The sequence below is a fragment of the Falco cherrug genome, chromosome 1 (assembly GCF_023634085.1).
Source record: "Falco cherrug isolate bFalChe1 chromosome 1, bFalChe1.pri, whole genome shotgun sequence".
In the NCBI taxonomy this organism is placed as follows: domain Eukaryota; kingdom Metazoa; phylum Chordata; class Aves; order Falconiformes; family Falconidae; genus Falco; species Falco cherrug.
This window is the reverse complement of record NC_073697.1, coordinates 125,925,091-125,951,716: the sequence shown is the minus strand read 5'-3', so window position 1 is coordinate 125,951,716 and position 26,626 is coordinate 125,925,091. Positions and strand designations below refer to the sequence as shown.

The 26,626-nt window shown below is 49.9% G+C and overlaps 1 protein-coding gene and 1 long non-coding RNA gene across 2 annotated transcripts in view; one reads left to right on the top strand and one right to left on the bottom strand.

Annotated features, from left to right (window-relative positions):
• Nucleotides 1-1,915: 1,915 nt before the first annotated feature.
• On the bottom strand, nt 1,916-7,569 carry SOX9 (SRY-box transcription factor 9). Its single transcript, XM_055699558.1, has 3 exons — nt 6,647-7,569; nt 5,294-5,547; nt 1,916-4,689 (listed from the first exon to the last, which is right to left on the bottom strand). Exons 1-3 carry the CDS (start codon nt 7,075-7,077, stop codon nt 3,902-3,904), a joined length of 1,473 nt encoding a protein of 490 aa, XP_055555533.1. The 5' UTR covers nt 7,078-7,569; the 3' UTR covers nt 1,916-3,901.
• A 5,339-nt stretch (nt 7,570-12,908) lies between these two features.
• The window catches only part of LOC114015156 (uncharacterized), a 31,697-nt gene continuing 17,979 nt past the window's right edge, over nt 12,909-26,626 (top strand). The window contains exon 1 of the long non-coding RNA XR_003558920.2: nt 12,909-13,108. This is a non-coding gene — a long non-coding RNA (uncharacterized LOC114015156). The remainder of the gene's footprint in view (nt 13,109-26,626) is intronic.

Here is a 26,626-nt window from a genome sequence, read left to right as displayed (position 1 = left end):
GGTGAGCATGGCTGTGTTGGGACAGAAATGTCACCACAGACCCCAAGAGCAGCTGGGGCTTGCTGTGGCTCATCACAGCACTGCCTGCTTGCGATCATCCCAGCTCTGCCCTGTGCCCACCCTCCGCTTCTTACTGGTGCCAACCTGGGGGATGTAGACCCTTGGAGTTTGCAGGCAGGCAAAGGCTGTCCCATTTTTGGGATGTTTGCTGTCCTGTCGCTGGGTACTAGCCCACCCCACCCCCATGAGCATCAGAAGGACATTAACTGGTTTATTGAAGTGCCTACAGCTGGCTGCCGCTCTCGGTGCCCTGCCGGTGGTGCCGTGCCGGTGGTGGGCCTGCCAAGCTCTTCCTGGGGCTCCTGGGGCTTCCTCACCATAACTCCGGTAGTTATATTTATTCTTCTTTCCAAAGGAGCAGCAAAGCCCAAACTTGCAGCGGGCAAAGTCTGATCAGGGCAGGGGAAACCTGCCACGTGCTGCAGAAAAATGGCTGGGACCAAAGCGTTCCCACCAGCCGTGGTGGCTGATTGCACAGGTAAATAGTGACACTGACCCTAACTAATGCACAAAGTAAATGAATCTCTTTCAGTTAATTGGCTTAAGTGTTACTTGTAGTGAGAGTAAATATTTTACAACGGTGCAGAGGCTTTGCATTGCAGTCGTGAGCTCCTTGTGCTCTGCGCTGGGGCTGCTGCGAGCAGCATCCCTGCCCCGAGGTGCTGAGCTTGGCTGCTCTGGGGAGCAGGTCTGGCTGCTGGGGTCAGAGATGGGCTTTTTGGCCAGGTAAAGAGTATGGAGAGAGTAAACTTGGTGATGTTTGATCAGATCAGTCTGACGAAGTTTATCAGCGTAGCCCCTGTTCTGTGCTGTGCCCCGTGGGAGCACCCTGAGGTGTCCTGTAGCCTGCTGGGCTCGTGGCGTGGGGCTGCCGCGTGGTACCTGCGTCTTCCACACAGCCTGGGTCAAGTTATGACATCCTGGGGGAAGTTTTCATATGTGCATAACTGTGCCCTTGGAGGGAATGGAGGGGAGGGGACTCACACAGGTTTGTGCCGTCACCAGTGACCTCTGCAAGGATGCCCGCAGCCGGTGCACACTTCTCAGTGTTGCAAACCAGCGGGGCAGAGGACTCAAATGCTTCTCAGTGTGAATGCTTCTCAGTGTTGCAAACCAGTGGGGCAGAGGATTGGCCAAGCTCAGCACAGAGGTGCCCCAGGGCAGGGGTATGGCAAGTGATGCTGCAGGTTAAGGTGGGGCAAGGTGGCAATGGGCTGGATTGCCTGGAGCACAGCGAGCTGCTCCCAAGGAGCAGCAGGGTTGGAAATCAGGCGGTTTTGGAGCAGTGGTTTATCTGGGATGGGATTGATAGGAAAAGTAATGCCAGGAGGTGGGGGTGGGCTGTGTCTTTCCTTGCTGAGGTGCCTGTGCTGCATCTCTGAGACAAACGGTGACATTGGTCTTTGAGGATGATACATGTCCCACTTGGCTGTTTAGGGGATTTCAGCTTTTTTGGCGAGAAATTTTATAAGAATGACCTGAAAGCTCAGACCCCCTTGGCAGCCCCTCTCTGCCCGCTCACCCCAAACCGGGACGGCTCAGAGCAGACAACCCCCCGGCGCCTGCGGCCAGAGCCAGCATGGCTTGGGGACAGCCAGAGCTCATTTGTCACCTTTGGAGATCACCCCCAGAACAGCCAAGTCTGGTTTTTCCCATCTCCAAATCCCAGCGCTTCCCTACGCCCTGCCAAGGCTTCCCTCGCTCCGCTTACTCTCCGGCTGGCTCTGGGGACCTGCACTAGGGAAAGGGGAGGGACATACCCAGTCCCCCCCAGTGCAGCCAAAACCATCCTGGGGCTTCAGCTCATCCCCAGCTTTGCTCGAAGGCTGTTAATAAATCAGACACAGGTGGTCTGTTTAACTTTTGATACAATGTATATTTATTGCAAACAATAATATACAAAAAAAACCAACCAACAAACAAAAGGTAAGTTTCACAAAGAGAAGGATCTTGCAAACAAAACAAACAAAACAAAAACTTACCTAAAGACAAAATATGATTTAAATGACAGGTCTTTTAAGTTACAGAAATACTTTAAAAAGATCCGCTTTTATACAGAAATAGAAGGATGCCATATTATAAGAGTGCTTTAAGATTTTTCTTTCTTCTACTGAATCCCTAAAAAAAAAATGTTAACAAATATATCATTTTTTTAAATAAAAAAAGTTCGCTGTCTTTTTTAAAAAGCAATCCTTAACTGTTCAGCCACAGCTTCACCAATGTCAGTGTCCCCACGTCATGCCAGTTTGGGGGTGGAAGGCTAAAACGGGGCCGCCCCCGTGGCACAGCCGGGGCGATGGGTCTCGTCCTTGCACGAGCTCATGTGTCCCAGAGAGCTGAGGCAGAAAACAAGGCAAATGATTCAGTGATACGCTACATTTGCAATCTTTAGTTTGTACAAATTATTTTTTTTTCCAGTTTATCCTTAAGACAAAAGAAAAAAAAGGAAGGGCACAAGTTTGTACAAACCCAGGACACAGATTCCAAAAAGAATAATAATAATAATAAAAAAGAATTAAAGAGATAAATAAAGGACTGGTTACAGTTTAGACCATAATTTAACAGGCACGGTTACCTTCCAAATAATGCTCTGACAAATGCAATTGCTTTTGAAAGGACTTAAAATAGAAGGGAGGTTAAAAAAAAAAACAAAACAAAAACAAAATGAAAAAGAAAATTGTGATTTAAAACTGCTCTTCTCACAAAATAAATAATTTAAAGTATCTGTGATGTTCCGCAAGCAGAGAGGAGCCCCTGGATGGGTTTTGCATCAGGCCTGGGGCGGGGGGGGGGGGGCTGCACGGAGGGGGTCGAGCTCAGCCCCCCCCAGCCCAGGGACGGGCAGAGCTGGGGACAAGTGATTATCGCAGGGCTGCTTTAAGGCTTCGGGACAGCACTTTCTGCTGCGTGTGGGGGTTTGTTTGTGTGTGGGTTTATTTATTTTTTTTTTGTAAAAAAACCAACAACCACCACCTTTCTCTTTCTTAAGGCTCAAGGTTTTAAAAAATAAAGTTAAAAATCTCCTCCTGGCTGGTTTTGCTATGAGTTAGAAAAATAAAGCCTCTCCCACGCTCATCCCCACACAATCTCAGCTTGCAGAGCTGACCATCGCCAAGCCTGACGCCGGCCACTTCACAGAGCTTTGTTCCCAGTTAAAAGCACGCCGTTTCGCTTTTTTTATTTTTAGAGAAAAAGACACTTATCTATACAAAAATACCTCTGCAAGAAAACCTAGGACTGCTCCACTAAGTGTCATTTTTTAGCTGATGGAAAAATAAGAGCATTTAAAAAAATTCTCTAAAAAATATGTATAAATCCCCTCAAATTGGTAACGAATCATACACAGTACATACTAAAAAATATTTAAAATAGAGAATATTCCTCACAGAGGACTCCGAGTTTTCTCTTTTCTCCCCGCCCCCCCCCCCCTTTTTTTCTTTTTTTTTTTTTTTAATTACTGCTAAAAAAAATCATTACAAAAGTCCAGAGAATAAGACAGCTGAGCTGGTTGGTTAGAAATCTCATCTCCACACCGCGCCCGGGAAGCAAAGTTAAAGTCCAGTCCTTGGCAAGTCTGTACCGAGTTCTGCCGGTTCTCTAGAGCGGTCTGGCCGCTTCCTGGAGGATGCTGTAGCTGTAGTGCAGAAGGCTCCAGGCGCTCTCTCCTCCCCGCTAGCTTGAAGTTTAGCGTATTTTTTTAATTATTATTTTAATTTCAAAGAAGGAAAAAGTCTGCAGAAGTTTTCCATTCTTCTTGCTTCTTTTTTTTTTTTTTTTGTTTTTTTTTTTTTTTTAATTACTTCTTTTTCTTCTTTTTTTTCTTACTTTTTGTTTAATGGCTTTAGGGTCTGGTGAGCTGTGTGTAGACGGGCTGTTCCCAGTGCTGTGGGCTGTGGGTCTGGGGAATGGAGGGGACCCCAGAAGTGTCTGCAATGGGGGTGTACATGGGGCGCTGCGTGGGGTTCATGTAGGTGAAGGTGGAGTAGAGGCTGCTGCTCTGGCCGGCGGCGTGGCTGTAGTAGGAGCTGGAGTTCTGGTGGTCGGTGTAGTCGTATTGGGAGCGGGTGATGGTGGGGTAGGAGGAGCTGTAGTGCTGGAGGTTGAAGGAGCTGTAGTTGATCTGCTGGGGGGAGTGCTGCTGCTGCTCGCTGTAGTGGCTGGGGCTGAGCTGCTCCGTCTTGATGTGCGTCCTCTGCTGCGCCTGGCCCTGCTCACCGCTCAGCGCCGGCAGCCCATGCTGTGCCTGCGGCTGGGGCTGCGGCGGGGGCTGCGGCGGCTGTGGCTGCTGCTTCGACATCCAGACGTGGCCAGCCCCAGCGGGCGAGCCCGACGTGCTGCTGATGCCGTAGCTGCCCGTGTAGGTGACCTGGCCAGGCTGCCCGTGGGTGGCCGGGACCCCCGGGTGGCCGTTGGGGGGTAGGTATTGGTCAAACTCATTGACGTCAAAGGTCTCGATGTTGGAGATGACGTCGCTGCTGAGTTCGCCGATGTCCACATCTCGGAAGTCGATGTGGGGCGGCTGCCGGCCACCTTCTTGCAGAGGGCGACCCTCCCGCTTCAGGTCCTGCTTGCCCGGCTGCGCGTCCGTCTTGGGGGTGGTGGGGGGCGTGGGGGGGCCCTGCGATTGCCCTGCGGGAGGAAGGAAAGGGCACGGGCATGAAGGGGGTGTTGTGGCTGGGCACCCCTGTGCCCACAGCTCCCTGAGGTGGGGGGTGCTGCCGGACACGGTAAGGCCATTAATAGTTAACCCACGGTCTGTGGTTAGTTAACCCGGCTGGATAACAGCGCATTTGCTTTGGAAAGCGGTTGTGTAGGGTAACACAAACATCCTCAGGTGCGAGGAGCACAGATACGAGCCCCATCAGCACCGATGTATCGCGTGGGGTTAAATAATCCAACCTTCAGACCTCAGCTGCAAAAGTGGGGCTGTCTTCTGTTCCATTTTTTTTTTCCTGTTAAATACGGGTTTGCATTTCTCATGGACAGAGGGGGTGGAGGTGGCTGTAGGGGCTGGCACACAGGGGTGAGCATTGGTGTGCCCGTGCTGCAGGCAAGGCTTGTGGGCAGCTCTGCCCCTCCCGCGGTGCAGCCATCCCCTTCTCACCATGTTTCTGGGTCTCTCGCCTTCCCCACCGCCTCTTACCTCATCCCAATTTCCCCTGGTTTGGGATGCGACCCTCCTTAGGTAGCCGCGACTTACGCCCCTGCCCCACAGCACCCCCTGAACACCTACCCGAGTGCTCCCCGGGGGAGTGCACCTCGCTGATGCTGGAGGACGACTGCGGGGAGTCCGCCTGCAGCGCCTTGAAGATGGCGTTGGGGGAGATGTGGGTTTGCTCGGAGCCTTCCTCCTGCTCCGACTGCCCATTCTTCACCGACTTTCTCCGCCGCGGCTGATACTTGTAGTCGGGATGGTCCTTCTTGTGCTGCACCCGCAGCCGCTCGGCCTCCTCCACGAAGGGACGTTTCTCACTCTCGTTCAACAGCCTGGGGGGGACACGGATGGGGTGAGAGGTCAGTTGCAGCTTGGGGGGGCATTAGCAGCTCCCCCCCCCCCCCATGGCATTAACAGTAGCCCAAACCTTTCCCCTGGATCCCCCCCGAACAGCAATGCAATCCCCCCAAATGTTGAACCCCCAATCTGGGGCACATGCCAGTTGTTGCCCCCCTCTTCCTCTCCCCCTGCCCCCCTAGATTGCATTGGTGGCCAAACAAGAGGTGCAAGAGGCACGGCAGGGTCTGGCCCTTGCCCTCCCCACTCTGTCTGTCCCTGCAAGGGCACCCGTCCGGTCCCCGGGGTGCTTTCGGCGAGGGCCCCGTCGCTGCCTGCCAGGGCAGCTTTGCTTACTGCTTTCTACTCCTGCCGCAAGAGCGGCCGCAAATTTAGGATTTCCAGCCCCCCCCCTCCTCCTCCCTTCTGCAGTCACAGAGTAAGAGGCGGCCAGGTGACTCACTTTCCTTCTGTTTTTCTCCCCTCCCTGCTTATTTTGGAAGTTGGAGGGCACCCAGCCATGCACCACTCATCGCAGCCACCCACCCACCCACCCAGGGCTTGGCACAGCATCCCCGGCGCTTGCCCTGCGCCCGGCTTCTCCCACCCCCTCCCCTCGCCCCGCATCGCCTCTCCTCCCAGGCCAAGCTGATGCAATCCAGAAAAACCATCATTTCCCCTGGACAAGAGCACGCACAAACAAACAATCGCCAAGGCAGGCCCTGCTCGCCCAGCTGTGGAGGCTGGCTGGGTGGCAGTGGGGGGTCCTGCCAGCCCCCTGCCCAGCCCCCTCCTGCCCAACGGGGCCAGCTTCCACCCCGAGCATTGCTCAAGGGAAAGAAACCACTTGCAAGATCAGAAGGCAGCCACAGGGAACCACTTTCCCAACTTTTTCCCTACTATTCTGGCTTCTTCTATGCCAAACAAGTTTGCCAGCACATGCAAAAGTTTTCAGGGAGTTTTCCAGCCTTGCAGCCATCCTCTCCTTCCTCCTCCACCTCCTCTGGCTGCTGGAGTGGACTTTGCAGGCTGCAGCCTGGTCCCCCAGCATCCCCCGTTGCCCCGCCACTGCCCGGTCTCAGCCTCCGCACTCACCTCCAAAGCTTGCCCAGGGTCTTGCTGAGCTCGGCATTGTGCAGATGCGGGTACTGGTCCGCCAGCTTCCTGCGGGCCGCCTGTGCCCACACCATGAAGGCGTTCATGGGTCTCTTCACGTGGGGCTTGTTTTTGCTGGATCCGTTCACCCGGACCGGCATGGGGACCAGGGTCCAGTCGTAGCCCTTGAGCACTTGGCTCACTGCCTCTCGGATGCACACCGGGAACTTGTCCTCGTCACTCTCCTTCTTCAGGTCTGGGTCACCCTTGGGGAAGGTATTTTCTTGGGGTCTGGTGTTCTCCGTGTCCGAGCCGGATCCAGAGGGGCAGGGGGACCCGGCCGAGTCATCCGACATGGTGGGGCTGGGGGCATCGGAGATACATTTGTCCTGTTCTTCTGTCATTTTCATGAAAGGGTCTAGGAGATTCATGCGAGACAGTGGCAGAGGGGGGAACAGGGGATGAAAAAATAATAATAATAAAAAAATCAGGTGGCTAAAGGGCAGGGAATGGTTAAAAATGTAAAACTAGGAGTGACCGGAGTCTCCACCAGTGTGAAGCCCAGCTACAGAGAGGAGGGAGAAAGCTGGAAAAAGTTTGCAAAAGTTTTTTATTATTATTGTTTTCCCCTACTCGTCTAAGTTAAAAAAAAAAAAAAAGACCCAAAACCCAACAAGGGTAGGAGGAGAAACTTTTGAAAGTTGCAGGAGAGAAAAGTCAGGGGGAAAAAAAAAAAAAAAAAAAAGTACAAAAAAAATTAATAAAAAACCCAAAACCCCGGGGTGGCGGGAGGCCGGGGCTGGCTGGGCAGCGCGGGGCCGGGTGGTCGTCGGTGGGCAGCGCGGGGCCGGGGCGGCCGTCGGTGGCAGCGTGGGGGCGGGCGCGCCCCGCCGGTCTCCAGCGCGGCTCTGCGGCCCGCGCCGCGGCGCGGGAATAAATACTCTGCGCGGCGATTTCGGCTCGGGCGCGCTCCGCCAATGGGCGGCCGGCCCCCGGGGGCTGGCGCGCACGCCATTGGCTGCGCCGCGCCGCGGGGCGGGGCCGGCGGGCGCGCAGTGCCGCTCAGCGCCGCGCAGGGGGCGGCGGCGAGAGGGCGGGAGGCGGCGCGGCGCCGCGCGGCCCTTTGCGCGGGTGCAGGGTCGCAGGCGCGGGACCTCCGCGCCCCTGGGCTGCGTTGCGCCCGCCGCGGTGTTTTCTGGTTTTTCAGCGGTTGTGCGGCCAGCACGGGGGACGACACACGCGCACGCTCTCCGCCGTCTTTCCGTGGGTTTTCCCGTCGGCGCGGAGCGGCGGCGGCGGAGCGCGGCGCCGGCCGGGGACTCCGCGGAGCGGAGCGCGGCGCGGCGGGACCCGCGGGCGGTGCGCGCTGCTGTCCAGAGGGGGCGCCAAAAGCCCAGGAACGGCGCGGCGGGGGCGGGTAGGGGGGTGGTGTCCGCGCCCGCTGCGCCCCCCGCCCCCGCTCAGCGCAGAGTCGGGGGGGGACACGGGGGGCGTGGAACCGAGAACACCCCTAAACCCACGGGGGTTGTGTCGGGGGAGCTGTCGCGCATCCCCCCGCGTCGCCCCCGCCCCGTGTAGCCCCCCCGCCGATATTGCTTCCATAACGTTATTCTAGCCCGGCGGGGCCGCCCCGTTGCTCCCCGGCCGGCCGGACTGCCCTGCTGCGGGGCGAGGGAGCGGGCTCTGCCGGCGGAGCCCGTGCGGGAGATCCGCAAGGGGAAGGAGGCTGCCCCCGGCCCCCCCCCCCAAAAAAAAAAAAAAAAGAAAAAGAAAAAAGAAAAGTTTTCCCGGGGTGACCAACTCTTGGCATCGAAACAAAACAGCGCGGGGGGGTCTCCAGGTTATCTCTAGAAAAATGCAAATATTTCTGTTCCCAGCGAAGCGGGCAGAATGTGCCTTCTTAGCTGCCAATCGCTTCCCCGAGCCCGTCAGAACGCAGCTTCGGGGTGCTGGCAGAGGGGAGCGGGTGCCGGGGTGGCCGGCAGAGCAGATGGCATCTCTCAAGGTTTCCAGGAGCGGGGGTCTCTGGTGAGGATGGGACCTGGGCGCCCCCGACCCGCGTCCCTCCCCCGACGGGGCTCCGCCAGCCCGGGTCTGGGGGCAGAGACCTCCACCGCCTCCCCCGGCACCGAACACGCAGGGCATAATTTTTCATTTCAACTCGAGCGTTAAAGTTGGTGCTTTATCGAAGCCGCTTTAATTTGCTGCTTTAATTTGCAGGCTTTGTCCTGGTGGACAAGCCTGGGGCAGCGGCCGCCTCTGTAGCCGGTCCCTGGTGTGGATCCCTTATCACGATTGTCACCGTGACCTTAATAAGTGGGTTTTAAAGGTATTGGAAATGGCACGTAAAAAAAAAGTTTGGGTTTTTTTTTTTTTTTTTTTTTTTTTAATAATGCAAAAGGCAGTGGGGGAAGGAGCTCTGAATAAATGCGTTTGAAAGCAATCACCCTGGTAGACCCTGCTTGTCCTTGCTATCTTTCCCTGAGATTTTTTTTTTTTCCTTGCAAACTTTTGGAAACTAGTTTTCTTTGGGTGAGTTTAAAGGTAAGTGTCTGTCCTGCTTCCAGAGCCTTTGTCTGAAAGAACAGGGGAATGAGAGCAGAGGGTGGTTTTTCTTCAGGAGCATTTGGGGTTTCTCATGCCTGCGACACTGAAGACGGTTTTCACAGCGTTACATGCCTTTCACTTTGCTAAATATGCAGTAGCCCAAGAGAAGATGTGCTGAATTGTGTGTCGTTATTTGCAGTGAAAAAGGTAAAGCTATAGCAATGCTTTAGCTAAATGCTAAAGGACATAATTTTGAAATATTTTCCCTTGGCAATTTTAGCTCTAGGCTAGTGCGTGAGTGGAATTTAGCTCAACAAATCTCTTTTAATATATGTATTTGTTATAGGAACATCAAAGAAAACTCAGGCAGTAGATTGTTCTTATCTCAGCTGGAGCTGCTGTAGCAAAAATCTGAACAAATGTACCTGGAGGAGAAAAATATGGTGACAAAAGATTTTTCCATGGCTTTACTGCTGATTGGCAAAGATAAACAGAAAAACAATTTGGGAGGATAATTGATTTAATGAAAAGCGTAATAATTAGAACGCTTTTCATTCTGAAAGTCCATCTGCTGAAAGGGACTCTGCCTTTTCATTAGAAAAGAATCTGTTTTAAGAAAAGAAAGTGGTTTGACAAGTATGAACAATAAACAAAAGAGAAATGGAAATGAGCTTTCCAGTTATGTTATCACATGTAATTTTATGATTTCTGAATTATTATTTCTAATTCCTGTTCTATGGGCTATGTAGACAATATGGACAAGTTGATTAATCGCAGTTGTTTTGCAAGGCTAGAAGTTTCCTTTCAAGTGATGAGCTGTTGCTGCTTTTACATCAGGATGGAAGTTTTCTTTTCTTTTTAAAGAATTAACATTGTTTTATCATAAGTGGCAAGCTCGGACCGTGGCAAAGATTTTCAGCAAGAAGCGCGTGGATTGTAGCCCTTGTTTGATGGGGTTTTCTGCCTTGTGCTAAACCAAATCACCGGTTTTTAAGAAACAATCTGTCCCGGGCTCTGAGCAGAGAGGGAAGGAGACAGGAGTCTTGGTAGCGAAGGGAATAGCACCCACCTGGGGTGTTTGGGGAGGTTTTTCTCTTAAACATTTAAAGTATGATATTGGTGCGCATCAGATCTGCGGTGCTGAAATCAGTTATATTTTACTGGTGTCTGGGGGGATGTGTGTGCGTGTGTATTCAGCTACCCCTTTGAGCTGGATTAAGTTTGCTCCTTCCTAAAGTTGTGTGCCTCTCCTCCCCGCTGCAGGGGGTCTTACACCCCCCCACCCCCCAAGGGATGGGTGTTGGATGGGTGCTGGCTTTGCTAGGGAGGCTGTGATGTCACCCCATCCCCTCTGACGTCACACAGGGCCAGCAGCACCTCTGTGCTCAAGTCCATCTCCCCCAGTCAGTGAGAAACCCAAGGAGAAGCTGGGGCTGCTTCCCCCTCCAGAGAAACGCTTTCCCTGCTCACATTTGCCATGGTGTGAAACGGGGGCAAACCTGCAAGGTTTGGCTTGTAGTGGAATTCTCAAAAAAAAAAAAGGCATTCCTGCACCAGATTGCTTAATTTTGATATCAAAACTGTTTTGATGGCATAAAACACGAACACCACATACGATAGTGCCTTTGGATTTTTCTGGGACCGTCTGCTCTAGTGGTTTTGGATGGCGGCTTTCGGCAGGCAGGTCCTGGGGGTGGTGCAGCGCAACTAATTGCAGCGTAATTATCGCTCCCTCCTATAAAAATCACTCCTTCCTCAACAATGACATTTTATTAAAAATGAGAATTAGGCTGCATCCCACCAAGCACCAAATAATTCCAGCAGCCAAACAGCCTTTGCGTGCTCTGGGTTTTTCCTCTCTAAGGAACGAGGGTTGTGAGCTGGGGGGGGGGGGGCAGTCACCCCCTTGGCTGCGGCTCAATGTTTTTACGTGCAACACAAGATATTCATGTTTTAGTTTTCTTCCATCACCTTTTTCAAGTCGTGGTCAGGTCTCCAGGGCATGTATCTCCCATATTTCCGATCCAGGTGTTCCTGCGTTGAGCGACACGCATTTCTTTCCCATCTCAAAAGCTTTACGGATGCAGGAATGGAGCTTGCACCTGGGTTTCCAGTGTGACCTGCCCAAGGGCCATGGGATCAGCCATGGTCCCCAGGACATGAGGCTGGTGTCGAGCCCCTTCCAAGGGGACCCTTGATGCCACGGAGGAGTTGAGCTGGTCCAGAGGTGACCTCGCGTCGGGGCTGTTGGACACGCCTGCCCCGGCCTCCTGTGCAGGGTTTGCAGCCTCCGCCTTGCGCAAAGCTGTGGTCCTGTGGTCATATCTATTTATTTTTCAAAAGCCCGAGCATTTCTCAGGCACATTCTGACATGTCCTTATCAGAAGGTCATTGTACAGTAAAAAAAAAAAAAAAAAAAAAAGAGAGGGAGGAAGAGTGGTAGGGGGTAGGGGGTTGGTGATGTACTGGGGGCAGAATTGTTATGCATTTTGTAAATTTAGCTAAGAATTCCTTGACACTGTATACTTACATCATTATTCTACTTAAAAAAAAACCCCACAACTATCTGTTTCTCCAGCTTGTCATGATAATATACCGTCCTCAAAAGCTTGAGCTGGAGACAATAGGGTGTGTTGATTCAAGCTTGGCACGTGCTGACCTGGGAATGGGTGAGGAAGCTGAAGGATGGGCATTTCCCGCCCCCCCCCCCCCCCCCCCCCTCTTTTTCAGCGTGTAAGGTAACAGAGAGTCTGAAGACTCTGAGGCAAGTGCCTGGAAGATATTTGCTTTTACAGTGTTTTAATTCATGCCTAAAAATACTGTCTCGATGGACTCACTCTATAGAATAAAACGAAGGAAATTCAGAAGTTTCGGAAGAACCTCAGCGCTGCTGTAAAATGATTCTGATTATTTACAAGGGCTGAGCTGGGTGGCAGTGTTAATTTGACCCTGTCTGTCTGTTTTAGCTATTAAATAACTGCACACTCATTGTGGCTGGTGAAATAGCATCACTTTAAATAGCATTAAGATTTACCACTTAAAAAATAATCCTGGGAACATGAAGCGCCTGGGCGCCAGATCCTGCTGAGGTGCTCAGGGTTAGGCTGAGCCTGAGGGACGGCAGTAAAGTCATTGTCGTCTTTTGGATCAGAGAAAAGATTCCCCCCCCCCGGAAAAAAACTTTGAAAATGCTGAAAATATGAGAAGCTGAGAAAAGGAGGGAGAAAGATGGGGATTTTTAACTTTGCTACTAAGAAATACCAGTGCTGATGGGCAGCTCCCCAGTTTGCTGAGCTGCTTCCCCAAAGGAAAATCCAGTGACGGATTTATCCTCGCTCACATTTTGGAGTCCGGATCTCCGAGCTGAGCAGCGCCGGAGGAGTTGGAACACTCCCTGGCTCCGGCGCAGGCTCCACCATAGCAAATAGACATAACCTCGCCGTTCTCTGCTGCTCTTTCTCCCACAGCTGGAAACCACCGCGCATAACCTTGTACTTCACAAATGCTCTTTGCTGGAGATTAAAGCGATACGTTTTTGGGTTATTTATTTATTTATTTATTTGCTTGCAGTGTTTGGCTTGAAGCTCTGCAAACTTGAGTAAATGGAAAATTTATCAGGCTTAGTTAAAGTGGAATGGAAATACCCTCCCCAAAGTGCTGGGTGTTTCTCCTGGGAGAAAAAGAGGAGAATTATTATTATTAATTTATTTTTATTTTTTCGAGGTGCACCTTTAATGCGTGTGAATACTTTTGGCCTGATCAGTGATGTCTGTTGGTCTGCTGCTGGCTGCGGATTTGCCTTGTTTGCCAGCCCCGGCATCCCCCGGCCGTCCCTGCGGAGCGGTTGTCAGCCAGAGCTGGAAGCAGTTCTCCATCAGATGCTAAGATAAATCAATCTGGTTCGAATCACTCAAGGTAAACTGATCAAAGCCAAAAGTAAAGCTCCGGTAATGAGGACAAAAGACGTAGTTTTCATTCATAACAATACCGAGCTCTCCAGAAAAGGAAAAATGCCCTAAAGGAAACGCTGGCAACATGTGGTCAGCAGCATCTTCTACCCATTTTTTCCCGTTTTTTCTTATAAGTGCATGAGTGCCCCGCTGTCAGCATTGCCAGCACCGCACATGTCCCTGTGCCTGTGCAGGGACGTGCATGGCAACGTGAAAGCTCTTAGTGAGTTTAAAGAGAAGTAGGATTGCTTTAGAAGGTATAAAAGCTGCTTATAAATTAAAAAAAATAAAATATTTCTCCACCCAATTATAAACCCTGGTGGATTCTAGTTAATATACATATATATATATTGTTTTGTTTTGAACCATTAGTTCCTTACAACATGCTCCTATAGGCAGCAGTTTGGGTATAGTGTGGAAGCGAACTAACACGCTGTGCAAATCGTACATGATGTTTCATAGTCACATACAGATAAATAAATGGCTGTAATTTTAAACTGGCCCTATTATGTTTTCCAAGCAATAGTTCAAATTACACAGCCCAGCAACAGCTTACAAGAAATCCATCAGAATTGGAAGGGGGAATAAAACTGCCATTCTCTCTACCTGTTTGTGCAGCTCCTTGCTAATGCGGGGAGAGCCTGACTGTTTATTTGGAGAAGTAAAGTTGTGGAAATATACTTGGAGGGTGTAATGTGGACAGCACGTGTTTCTGGGAGCTACCTGAAGTCTGTGTCCTAATGGCTTGCAGATGTCCCTGGGTCACTGATTTCCTATGGGCCAATGAATGCGGCGATGCCCAACCCTCCCACTCTTCAAATTAAAAAAAAAAAGAAATTATATGTAAAAAAAAGGGATGGTGGATATGGTGGTGGTGGTGGGGGGGTGGGTGTGCAGGCATTTGACTTCTGGAACTTGTAAAATTGTTTGTTTGGGTTGTTTCCAGCTCCCATCCCACCGCTGCTCCTGAGTGATTTGGAAATTCTAGCTGCCAGGTCCATGTTCGGGTGGAACGATGATTTATTTGAAAAATAGAGAAATCTGCTATGGGATCACTTTTAGTTTGCTCAGGGTGGGGAGTTTATTTACACTGGGATTATTTATGTAAAAAACCTGCAGTTTTCTCTACTGAGTAATAAACAGGGATTTGTTTTAGTTATATGTATATATCTAAAGACAGACTCACGTATGCATGCACTCACATATACCGAAAATATGTATATCTGTGCCTTGCTGTTCCTCTTTTATGCCAAGTGCGTAGCTGTGTGCCGGAGCGCTATATAAATATTTTACTTTACATAGAACAAAAATCTTAAGACGTGTCTAAGAATTTAGATAAAAACTTGTTTGTGTTTTGTGTTGCATTTCTTCCTTGGGGCTGCTGGAAGCGGGGAGAGCCAAGGGTGTGCTCCGGGCCACCCCGGTCCCTCACCGCTCGGTGCCTGGCTTTGTGCACGTCCCTTCGGGGATGGGCACCCACTGCGGGGCATGCTGAGACAGGGTTTGCTCTGCTTAAATTTAGTCATATTTTTGCCCTGGTCTCTCCGCCATTGGATGTGGCTGTGTGTCTCCATCAGTTAGGGACAGGATGTGGCTGGGAATGAGTGCTGAGTGTTTTCCTAGCTCCAAGGATGCTGCTGAGCATGGGACATCATTTTCCAGTTCCCCACAGATGCTGAGGGTGCTCCGTCCCAGGGAGAGAGGGACACATCACTGAGCAGCTCCCAGGCTCCTTTTTCCATGGGAAAAGCTTTTCAAGCCATTTTTAAGGTGACTGGTTTTGATGGTGGCGGCTGGACGGCATTGCTGGGCACCCAGGGACTCAGGGCTGGCACCATGCTCCTGGCAGACCAGCACCTCTGAGAGGTTCACGGTTGCTTCACCCATTTCATCCTTTTTTGGCCCGTCCAGGTGATTAAGAGAGTTTCGCGGGGTGGGTGTCCAAAGGGACTGGGGTAAAGACTGTGAGCTTTATTTAAAAGGCACCGAAATTAAAGGCTGATTTTAAATACCTGCCCTGGGGCTGGACCGAGGTCCAGGTCCCCATATGGACCCACCTTGGCTCTGGTGCTGGGCAGCCGAGACAGAGCTGCTGTTTGAATTTCTCTGTAAATCACTATTTGATCTGTAAACAGAACTAACTTTTTTTTTTAAAAAAATATTTATTTAACAATGAAATTTTGCAGCAGTCTACAAGTCTGATGAAGAGCAGCTGGGGGCACTGGGGGGTTCAGCCTGGAGAAAAGGAGGTTTGGAGGGGACCTGATGGCTGTGCAGCTGCCTGACAGGGGCTGGGGTGTGTGTGTCGGTCTCTTCTCCCAGATAACAAGGGACAGGACAAGAGGAAACAGCCCCAAGTTGCACCAGGGGAAGTTTAGTTTGGATTTCAGGAAAAATTTCTTCACCGCAAGGGTTGTCAAGCACTGGAAGAGGCTGCCCAGGGAAGCAGTTGAGTCCCCATCCCTGGAGGTATTTAACAGACGTGTAGCTGTGGCACTGGTGGACGCGGTTTAGTGGTGGGCTTGGCAGTGCTGGGTTAACGGCTGGACTCAATGATCTTAAAGGTCTTTTCCAACCCAAATGATTCTATGATTCTGTGATTTATTCCATTTTGCTTCATTTATGTACCAAAAAAGAAGGAACAGCTGTCGCAGGCATGGTGCGCTTACGGTTAAAAGAAAAACCAGCATCACACTCAGTGCGTTCAAAGCAATACAGCAAGGCGGAGTGTGATAGAAAAACAGAAATCGGAGGGCAGGGAGTACTGGTTTTTCTGCGTCTGCCTGTCTACCTGCCTCTCCTATCTGTGACAGATTAGAAATATGCACTGGCCATTTAGCTTGGCAAAAATCATACTTTTTTTGCATGAACATGAGAAAAAAAATCATCCTGCTGCTAAGTGGGAAAAGTTTATTCTGAGAATAACACCATCCAGCTCCCAGTTTTTTACCTAGAAATGTTTGCTATGTCTTAATAATAACACAGAAAGTCTCAGACTCCATGACAGAATATCATTATATTTTCTGGTTTTAGGAAAAAACCTATTATAAATATGTCTCCGAATGGTGTATATATACCTTGGCTTGCAGTTTAATTTGCTGTCAGTCTGAAACCACTCTTTATCGTAATCCTGGGTTCCTACTCATAACATACGAAATGATTTTTAACTTTGAAGAGAAGGATGAAAACAGGTGCTACCTTCACAAAAGACAGACAAAATGCCGCTTTCCCGTATCCCGTATCCTGGGCGAGGGAGCGGCAGCCTGCAGCTCTTTGGGAAACCCCAGTAAAAAAAAAAAAAAAAAAAAAGACATCCCCAATTTTAATTTATTTTTATTTTTTATTTTAACATTTAATTCTGAAGCCTGCACTTGAGAATTTAGGGCTACAAATTCTACTTGCCACACTTATCCAAAATAAACTCTGGCTGAAGAATAATATTTTAGTGGAGTAAGTGAAACGGCCGCAAAAGTAGCATCATGGAAACGTACCTTCGTGTGGAGCATGACTGCCGGCTTAGTCCCGACTCGCTAAGCGCTGTCTTTTACAGCCACTTACGCTGGAGAGACTTTACTGGGAATTCAAGGGGATCCAGGGAGGGAGATGACTTTTAATGTGGTGTTTTTAAACACAGCCCAGGTGCTCGCAACCGACTGTTGTGATCCCCCACCCAGTCTGTCCTCAGGTAGTTAACATTCACCAAAATATTGATGGCAGTTACCTTTCCTGCCAGCTCTTATCTGAGTGGGCTTGAGTAGGACTTTGGCAGTGCCTGAAAGGAGGTATTGTTACCTTAGGGAAAAAAAAAAAAAAAAAGAAAAAAAGAAAAGAAAAAGGGGAAAAAAAATAAGCAAAGAAAACTCAAAGAGCCAAGTTGAGAAACAAAGGAGGATTTTGGATCCGTGCTGGCCAGGACAGCACTGCTCTGCCAGTCCTGGGACGGGACTGTCCTCATGCCACCGGCCCCGGGGCCTGGCAGTGGGGAGTGTTTGCTCTTTATAAAACAGTTGGGTTGGCTTTTTTTTTCATCCTCCTGTTACTGAGGCTTCTTAGCGTCCCTTTTGTGTGCCTGAACTCAAACCAAACAAAGTATGAGCGTGTATGTGTGTGTCTCATCCTCCTTCACCAGCACCCTGCATCCTCCTTTTGAACTCCTGCTCCAATTTCAGCCAAATTCGACAAAGAGGATGTTGAAGAGATCAGGTTTTTTTGGTAATTTGTGAAGATACAGTACAACATTGCTGAGAAGAAGAATGGCAACGTGAGCTTCCCCTGTACTAGACCTCAGAGAATCCACAGATGCTGAGGACTATCTGTAGGAAGGCAGGCACCTGTCTCCTGCTGCCCGTACAACTCCTCATGGGCTTTTTATTTAGCTACTTGTCTGTCACTTTTATCTTTTGGGGTCTAACGGTCCAGGTTTGGTGTCCAGACTGAATAATTTCCGAGATGCTCGTTCTCTGAGACAGTCTGAGCAACAGTCCCTGAGAAAGTGATGAATCTGAGGTCTCCAAAATTACCTGAAACTACACAGATAATGCCTACATTTTTTCTGTACTGCTGGGGTTGGAGAGATATATCTTGGGATAGGAGAAAAAAAAAAAATATCCCCTGAAGAAAATAAGATCCAGTCTTACTGGTCTGGCAGCATTCGTGGAAGAAAAAGCCAGGAGTACAACTGGGTGGCTGTGGAGTGTGTCCACACATGAGAGGGGACCTCTCTGCCTTGGTAAGGCTCTTAAGGCAAATCCCAGAAATTATTGGACTGTTTTAGGGGAATCTGGTGGATTGCGCTAAGGAAGCCCGTGCTGTGACCCATTCACTGCCTGCCTGGTGCTGCCACCCTCAACTGGGAGCTCTGCCAGGGCACTCAGTGCATCCCTCCCGTGCGGGCTGAGCCCTGGCAATCAGCACCTGGAGTTTGACCTTGCAGGATGCTGAGTGCTTTCAGCTGACTCTGTGGTGGGATTGTGACCACTCGGTGCTTTATAAGCCCTTTCTTTTGCAGGGGCTCATGATGGCCCCAGGAAGGCTTTTTAGCAGAGCATTCAAGGTCCTCGCCTCAGCTGAGAGAATGAGGCTGTTTGCTCCCACCACGTGCCATTTCTGCAATCAAGCTGTTCCCTGCCAGCCCCAGATGCTGATTAATTTTCAACATCTTGTGCCTGACTTGCCTGATCTGAGACCGTTGACTCACAAAACAGGAAAGGTCAGTTTGAGTAACATCTAACCCAAGGCACCAGGCTTCGCATCCAAAACAAACAGCTGTCGCAGGGATGCGGGCTCGCTGCAGCTGATTCCCATGTGAGGAGAGGGCAGGTCTGTGTCCTTTCTCACCGTGCTGGCATCCCAGGGCCATCCTCCCCTCCAACAGTGGGAGGGGGAAGGTGTGGAAACCCTCCTGGGTTGAAAAACCGGGAACATTTTTGCAGAGGGATTGTTTCAATTAATTAAAAAGGGGAGGGAGAGCAATGATTTGCACAAATCTAGGAGACGGAGAGCTTCATTGTTTGTAGCGTAAGATCCTGGCTTCTAATCTCCTTTGCACAAGGTGAGACAACAGCCTGTGGCTGTGGCTTGGGGAGTGTTTTGTGTCCCAGCACCCTGTGGGACAGCCAGGCTGATGGGCTCACAGGTCTGCAGAAAAGGGGGGGACAGGATTCTCAGCACAGTGTCGGCTTTCCCCTGTGTTTTTCTGGCTTACAAAGAGCTTGGCCAAGGAGATCTACAGTGCTTTGCAAAATGACCATGCCCTTGCTTGCCCTGGGATGGCTTGTTTGGTGGAAAGATGTTGTTAGGGATAAGGGAGACCGGAGTGATGGAGGGATGCGGTGGTAGGTGTCAGCTGTGGAGTGAGTAATTTCGGAGAGCTACCTGCTCTGCGGAGGTCCCAGCTATGGTGGTCTGGGGCTCTGAGTTTCAATAAGCCACTGATAGCTCCCTGAAGCCCAATCAACCAGGTGGTTCCTTGCAGTCTCCAACTCATCGAAACAGAACGCTAATTATTAATGTAGCCCATCTACAAGATAGTGCGCTTATAAAATACTCTATACATGAATTATACCTATAGGGTATAAAATACCCTATATGTGAAACACTGGGTTTGGTTTGCATGGAATTTTAAAGGAACTGTTTTGTTGTGGAATCTCTGGACATGACGTAGTCACAGCAATCCTTCGCTTTAATGGCCTGACAAGATCCACGGGGTTGATGACCTGTGATGAATCTCCAAACTGTAGTGTGAGTGCGTCCTCCTCCTCTTGCCTTGTGCTTAGAGCTGCATCAGTTGAGCAGCCTTGGTCTGGCCGTGTTCCTGCGGGTAGCTTGGGTCTGTGTTACAGCAATGTTATAGGAAATGGATATTGGTGTTTTATGATTTAAGGGAGGCAGAGATACCAAACTCACCCCAAAGGTTTTTTTCCTGATCCAGCTGCTAATGCAGCAGCCTGGGAAGGACTGCGTATTGCAGAGCTACATTTGACCTGCTGCAGAATAGGGCTGGAGGAAAAAATACATCCACGTTCCTTAGCTTGGGAACTTGGCCTTGGCCTGATGAATAAGGAAGTAACCGAGTCACTGCCGTAATTGTGCGGTGTTTAGACGTGGAAAGGGATACGGCATTTCCACAGTAATTCCTGTTAGTGCTCCTCTGTCCCTCCCACCGCCTCCAGATTATATTTCTAAATGATCTAGGATGTTAGAGCAAAATCAGTAGCTGATTAGCCAGCCTGCTTGGCTGCAATCACACCTTTCAATATTAATTACCCACTCCTTGAATCTGATGGCGTTGAGCATCTGTGGTGAGGACTGCTCAGTGTTCGGTGCCGTTGGCTGAAGACGAGGATTCAAAGGGACAAAGTGCCGGCACTCGCCCAGCCAGCGGGAAATGAGGGCTTGTTTGCAAACATGATTGAGGAACACGACCAGCAATTCCAGTGGTCCCAGCCTGGAAGCGGCCGGTCTGATAACGCTGCCCTGGTTGAAGGTCACGGGGGAGGCTTTGCATTGCGAGGGAAGACAGAGAAACAAAACTGTCCCCTGAGGGGCTGGGGTTGCTGAGCTGGTGGAGCATTTGGCATCAGCAGAAATGCTGCTTGTCGGGGTGTTTTTCTAGGGGAGGCAGTGGGTTTTGCTGGTGCCGTTTGGCTCTGGGTGAAGGTGTTCCGCAGCTCAGGCCGAGCTCCTGGAAATCCGTTTGAAGTCCGGTTGGAAAGAAGTGCTCCAGTGGGTCCTCTCCAGGCTCCAGCCCTCCCTCCTTTTTTTGTAGGTTGAAGCAACATCTTTTTTTATCAATTTTGGTTCTTTTACTAAACAAACTCCAAAACTGGGCAATACAAGAAAGACTAGACGACCGTATTCACAAAGTTTTCCCCCAAAGCCCAACAAGATTGCTGTATGCAGACTTGAGCTAGCGTGGGTTGCGCCAAACTGATTTGGTGTCTGACCTCATCCTGCTTCTCCATGGTAAAATTTCTTCCATGGCAGAAGACCAAGAGCCAGCCCCGGGCTTGTGGCCACTGCAGGGGACAAACCTGGCTGGTGGTGCTCACGGTGAAGGTCCAGGACACTGATCTTTCTGCTTTTGTGCAGCCGGGAGCGGGGATTTGAGGTGAACGCTGGCAGGCTGGGGCTGGGGGCTGGCGTGGAGCTCAGGTGGTGCTGAGACCTGCACATGGCATGTTCCCATCGCGGGGTTCGGGCAGAGTTCGGTGCTGGGAGCTGCGGGAGACAATGCAAATCCCACCTACTCCGGCCAGCTGTGTGTTTCACCCCTGGTCTAACTGCTTGTCTGCATATCACAATGAGCCTCAAAGCTCCTGCATAAAATAACATTTTATTATTACTACTAATAATAAGTAGAGGTAATTTGTGATTCTTGAAACTAGCCCAAGCCACCGAATTCAGATCAAGATCTGACTTCAGCCTCCTGAATGTGGGGGTTTGGGCTCGTCCCTGTGCGTGTATGGGACCAGTTGTGAAATTTGGAGTTCAGCTCCCAAGTCCCTTCCTCCTGCCCCTGAGCTTTCAGAGCTGCGGTCTGGCTGCAGGCCAGTGCTTAACCATTACGAAAAACCTCTCTATTGAAGGGTGTGCCACCTGTCTCTCTCTCTCTTTAAAATTATGATCTTCAGGAGGGTGAATTGCATTAATGAGATCTGCCGGTAACTGCAGGGTGATCAGTAGGGTTGGCTTGCAGTGGCCGGGTTTGCTGCAGTGGAGAAAGCCATAGGGGCTGGTGAATGCGTGCGAACGGCACGGTGTGACCTTGTCGGTCTCTTATGGCCATTTTTGTGTGCTTTGTCTGCTGGAGAGTCCCAGCCTCTGCAGTGGCATTGGCACAGGCTGCAGGAATGTGGTGAGCGGCAAATGTAAGAGGTTATGGCTGGACTTTTCAGAAGAGCTGAGTGCTGGGTGTGACACAAGACCATGCTCCGGTGCTGGTGTGCCACTACTGCGCACCTGGCTCAAGATCGCTAGAAATAAATTGCTCCCGTCCTATAAATCCTGTTCCAAAGGTGGGGTGAAGGGTGGAGAAACCCTTACTCTGTTAGCAGAGTAGATGGGTGAAAGCTTTTCCCATTACTGGGGCATTCACAAAAGCTTTCTCTGGGTTAATTCTCTTCTGTCCAATGCATCTATGTGACACGTGCCCACAGGGCAGTCCTTTCTCAGTCACCATGTCCATAGGCTTCTCTTCCTCTCCCTGATCATCTTCTGTAACAGCTCCATCCTTTAGCAGCTCCTTCTTTTCCCAAATGGGCTTGAAACTGGCCAAAGGGTCGGCTTATCTAAATAACTTTTGAAGCTATCAGAATGACAGATCCATGGACACACAGAGGAAAACTCCACAACTTTTAGAAAAAAAGTAAAAATAAGAGGCTGAGGTTGCAGGTTTTTTTGTTGCGGCACCTTTCAGGTTGGGTAACCAGCACCTTTCTGGTCTCGTCTTGGGGTTTTTTTAAAGATCCAGCAAACAGAGCAAAGGTGTTACATGTTCAAGAGCTGCTGGGGAGCGGCTGTGTGCTAGCGGGGAGCGCAGTGCAGAATCTGCCTGGCCCGTTTACTGTACTATGGACTCCACGTGTGTACTGGGGTGTCAGTGCCAGCACCCCCTAGGAACCAGTTCGGTGGCAATGGTGCAACCATCAAGCATGAATCTCTCCTGCCTTCAACGGCAGAAATAAGCTACCACAGGAGAAAGCTGAAACAAGCTCTTGCAGTCATGCAGCAGGCCCATCCCAGAGGCAGCTCAGTGAGTTTTCCAACCTCCATCCTTACCCAAAACCCTGGCAGATCATGGATCATTCCTCTGCAGAAAGCAGACTCCACCATTGGCAAATGTGTGGTAGATGAGCTTTTGCAATACAGGAGGGTTTGTGTCATTCAAAACCAAATTATTTTTTATTTTTTTTTAAAAAAGCCATGACCAACCCATTGGCGTTTTCATTAATAATTTTTAAAAGCTGTGAGCGTACAGCCTCTTCCTTGTTCCAACAAGCGTGGGTGGGAGAGGGTTTGCAGCCCAGCCTGCACACCCGGCGCAGAGGTGGGCGAATGAGTGCAGGCTGGCTCTGGCCGAGCATTGGCTGCGGTGCAGCTCTGCTTCCAGGGCTAAGGAGAAGCCAAGCCAGTGGGAATGCTCTCCGGCATCGTTTTCTGCCATTCACAGTAATTTTTATTTATATGTTTGCTTTTTCACATGCAGATGGGCAGCATCAATGGCTCAGAGCTGTGGTTTGCATCCCAGAGCCAAGCAAGTCGTCTTGTCCTGGCTCAGCCTTCAAATGAGCTGGCTTGCCCATGTCTACCTGGGCTGTTGCTATCTCTGCAAAGTGGGTAGTTCGTTCCACAAGCTTCCAGTAGTAGGTTGCTGGCTGTTTGCATCATAAACTAGTGTTTAAAGTGTGGTTACAGTCAGAAAAGAGCCAGAGAGCAACTGTAAATTTGACATCCTACAGGTTTTTTACTATTTATCCCTTGTCAATGGCTGTCCGTATCAAATTTGCTCCGTTTATGAGTCATGGTGAGATTTCTCCCTCCCAAACTCAGCGTGGCAACTGGAAGCTGCTTCCACTTTTTGTTTTGCATGGCAAAAGGAAAGCATTGGAAGGCAAAGGCACATGCAACCATCATTGTTTTGAGTCACCAGGCTGCCAGGGCATGTGCTGGACCTGGCTTAAACCAGTGCCTGCTCAACCATGCCCTGTCTCAGTTTATGTGGACTGGGTGACCAGGACTCCTCTTCCAGTGGGTGTGGGTTTGGGCAGCTTCTGAGATGGCTACAGACTAGGTGGTAGGTGATCCGAAAGAAGACATAAACCCACATTGAGCTGGCAGCAGAGGTCTGCCCATCATGTTTCCAGAGAGAAGTGGCTTTTCCCCAGGAGCAATCCAGCTGGGAGGCTGGTGACCATCCCACAGCAGAGGGCTCTGCTGTGGGAGCTTTGGCTTGGAGCAATGGAGACTTGGACTCCACTCCACCATCAATGGATTTTATTGTCCTGTGGGGTTTTGCTCCAACACTTAATTCAGCAGCTCCATTCATTTTGATCGGTACGTACATATATACCTTGGCACTTGGCTGCCAGGACAGGCCAAATGGTATTACGCAGTCCCGGCCAAAAAGTACAAGGGCGAGGGAGGGAGGTTGCAGAAAAATTCCTCTCTTGCTCGGGTGAAGTTCCTAGAATCTGCGGGGAAGTACGGGGCAAGGGTTGGCACCGGCACGGCGGCCCTGCCAGCTTGGACAAGGGCTTGAGAAACTTCTCAGCTTGACTTCGAACTGCTCCGTAAAAAATTCAGGACAAACGTTGGAGGTAAACTGCTAAATCATGTCTTAAATCCCTTCCTCCGGGGTCAGATTCCACTCCCGGCTGCTTACCCGGCACATCTGGAGAGGGGATGCGAAAGTCTGAAATTCACTCTGAACACCCCTCCTTTCCCTTCCCACCTCCTCCCTGCCGACCTGAGGCCTCCTTGAGCGTGGGCAGGGGTGGGGGGAGGACACACACGGTGCTAATTACTGTCCAAAATGTGGGTGAGTTACCGCTGCTGAGCGCACAGGGCTGGTTTTGTGCACAGAGTTGGGTGTGGGCAATGCTCTTTCTTCACAAAGGTGAGACCTCAAGGGTTTGAAGTCAGAAAAAGCCCCAGCCCAGCTCCTCAGATCCTTCCTTAGTGTTTTCCCTTAAGATTTGTATTTTCTGAATTGGAAGGACTTGTACAGAGAAGATCCCTATGTGGGTGTTGGGTGGTGATGGGACTCTGTGGCTGAACTTGGTTTCCACTTGGAAGCAGTCAGGTTTGAAAAAGCTACTGTAAAGAAATGGGTTTGGCATTTGGTGATAATCAGGGCAAAATCAGCAGCAGAGGCGACAGATCTGGGGAAACCTTATCCATGGTGCAAGGTCAGATAGTTTTGGTGGGGTTTGTTTATGTAGTAGTGTGGATGTTTGGAACTGAGGGACATCCACACATCTTGTTTTCTGTTTGCTTTTAAGCTGGTACCCAGTCCTTATTTTCTATCTCTTTAGAAACTGGATTTTTTTGGCATCATTGCCTGTACTGCTCCACACACATAGCGATGCAATGAGATTCCCAAGGACCTGCCATCTAGTCTCTAGACAGAAAAAAAGAATTACAGATGCTGTGTTGCTCTGTGGGATGCAGCAGATGGGCAAAGCATTTTCTGCAGGTTTCTGTCTGTGACTGAACAGAAAGCGGTTCGTTATTATAGGTCTGCAAAAAATTAAAGCCGTCATTTTTCCTAGTCTGCCTGAAGTTCTGAAGTCACAAATTAATTTTTCTTTGGCTTAGGGCAAATTGTTGGCCTCCTGGGGCTCTGTTTGGATGGGCTACTGATGGGGACAGTAACCAAGTATGACAGGGCTGCATGTTGCATTTCCATCTTCTTTACAGAGCCTTGCTTTCTAAAAATTAGGTAAGATTTATGATTGCTTCTTTGATACACCAGCCAATAAGGAAAAGTGTCTTTAGCCCAACTTAAGAAACAATGAAAATATTTTTTTTTTTTTAGTAGAGAAGTTTCACTTTATGTAGTATTTCTGTCCCAAAGAATGCAGGTGGAATGGCCTCACCCCCTCAGTCCTGGGGAGGATCAAGCCATGAAGTGAGGAAAGTTGGTTGGTTTTTTTTTTTCCTTGAAAACCTGCTGATCCCCCTCTCTCTCCCTTGGATAGAATATTTTTATGCCAAAGGTGGATGCCTCATTATTGAACAAATGTCAACAAGGTGTCCTCCAAAGAGCTGAAGTCCCGTTTTCCAAAGGGTGCCTGGTCAGGGTTGCATCGGTGGCTTGGGATTTCTGCTTGTGGGTCCCACGGCAAAGCAAAGTCATTTTGGAGCAACCTCAGGCTTGGATAACTTCACAGCCCGTGTCTGATTGCAGACTCCCCGTTTGAAAATGGCTTCTCAAGTCTGAACTTCTATCCAAATTTTGAACAATATTTACATCATTTTTTTTTTTAATTAAAAAAACAGAGGTGATCTGATGTTTCCCATCCGTTTGGCCCCAGGTTGTTTGGCACTGGAAGAGGATGGGCCAAAACACCCAGAGAAGGACAATTCTCACAGCACCAGCTTTCCGGCCTGAGCGCCAGGAGGAAGTATGGAAATCTCCTGGGAAATTCTGTTCTCTTCTCATAGGATTCCTAGCCCAACTTTCCATTTAGTCCAAAGTTCTGTGGGAAAAATTATATATGTATCCTTATGTGGAAAAAAAATAATATGTGCAGACGCTTGCATGTTGCCTTTACTGTGTTAATGGAACTGGCCAGTTTTCGAGTGCTGTGGGCAAGACCCGAGTTCACTACTGATGCCTTTTGTTCCAGTAGTGCTTTAAGATAAATGTTGCAAATATTTTTACGCAGTTTCTTGCCTTTTTTTTTTTTTTGTTGTTTTGCCTTTTTGTTCTGTGAGTCTTAATTTTAGGAGCTGCCATAAGAAAAAACTTCCTTTCTATCCTGCCTGTGTCCCAGGACTTTACCTGGCAGGGATGAAGAGCAGGCTATTGGAAGTAGGTGCATGGAAATTGGTGAATATTGTGCGGGTCTGGGTTGGTCTGTGCCTTTTGGTAAACAGCGAGGAACTGGCAGGGAGGAAGGGCAGCGGTGGGCGTACGGCTCTCCAAGCAAGTAACCCCCTGTTCCTCCAAGAAGTTCCCTCCCCTTAAACCTTCATCATCCTCCTGCCACTGCCAGGCTTTTCGTTTTGACTTTTCCTTCAAGACCTGCTGCAAAAAGCTGGAAATCCCGCTAGAAACGAGCAGGGAGAGGGAGCACAGCCGTGGGAAGAGGCTGCATGTGCAGAAGAGGGTGAGGAGGAGGATGGGGTGTGATGAAGGGTCAGTTGCTGGAACTGTTGGCTCGGGGAGGTGTCTCTGCTTCTCCCAGGATACTGTGTTAAACAAACTGATAGCCAGCCGGGCCCCTCCAAAAGCCTTTTGCTGAAACAGGGGCCATGC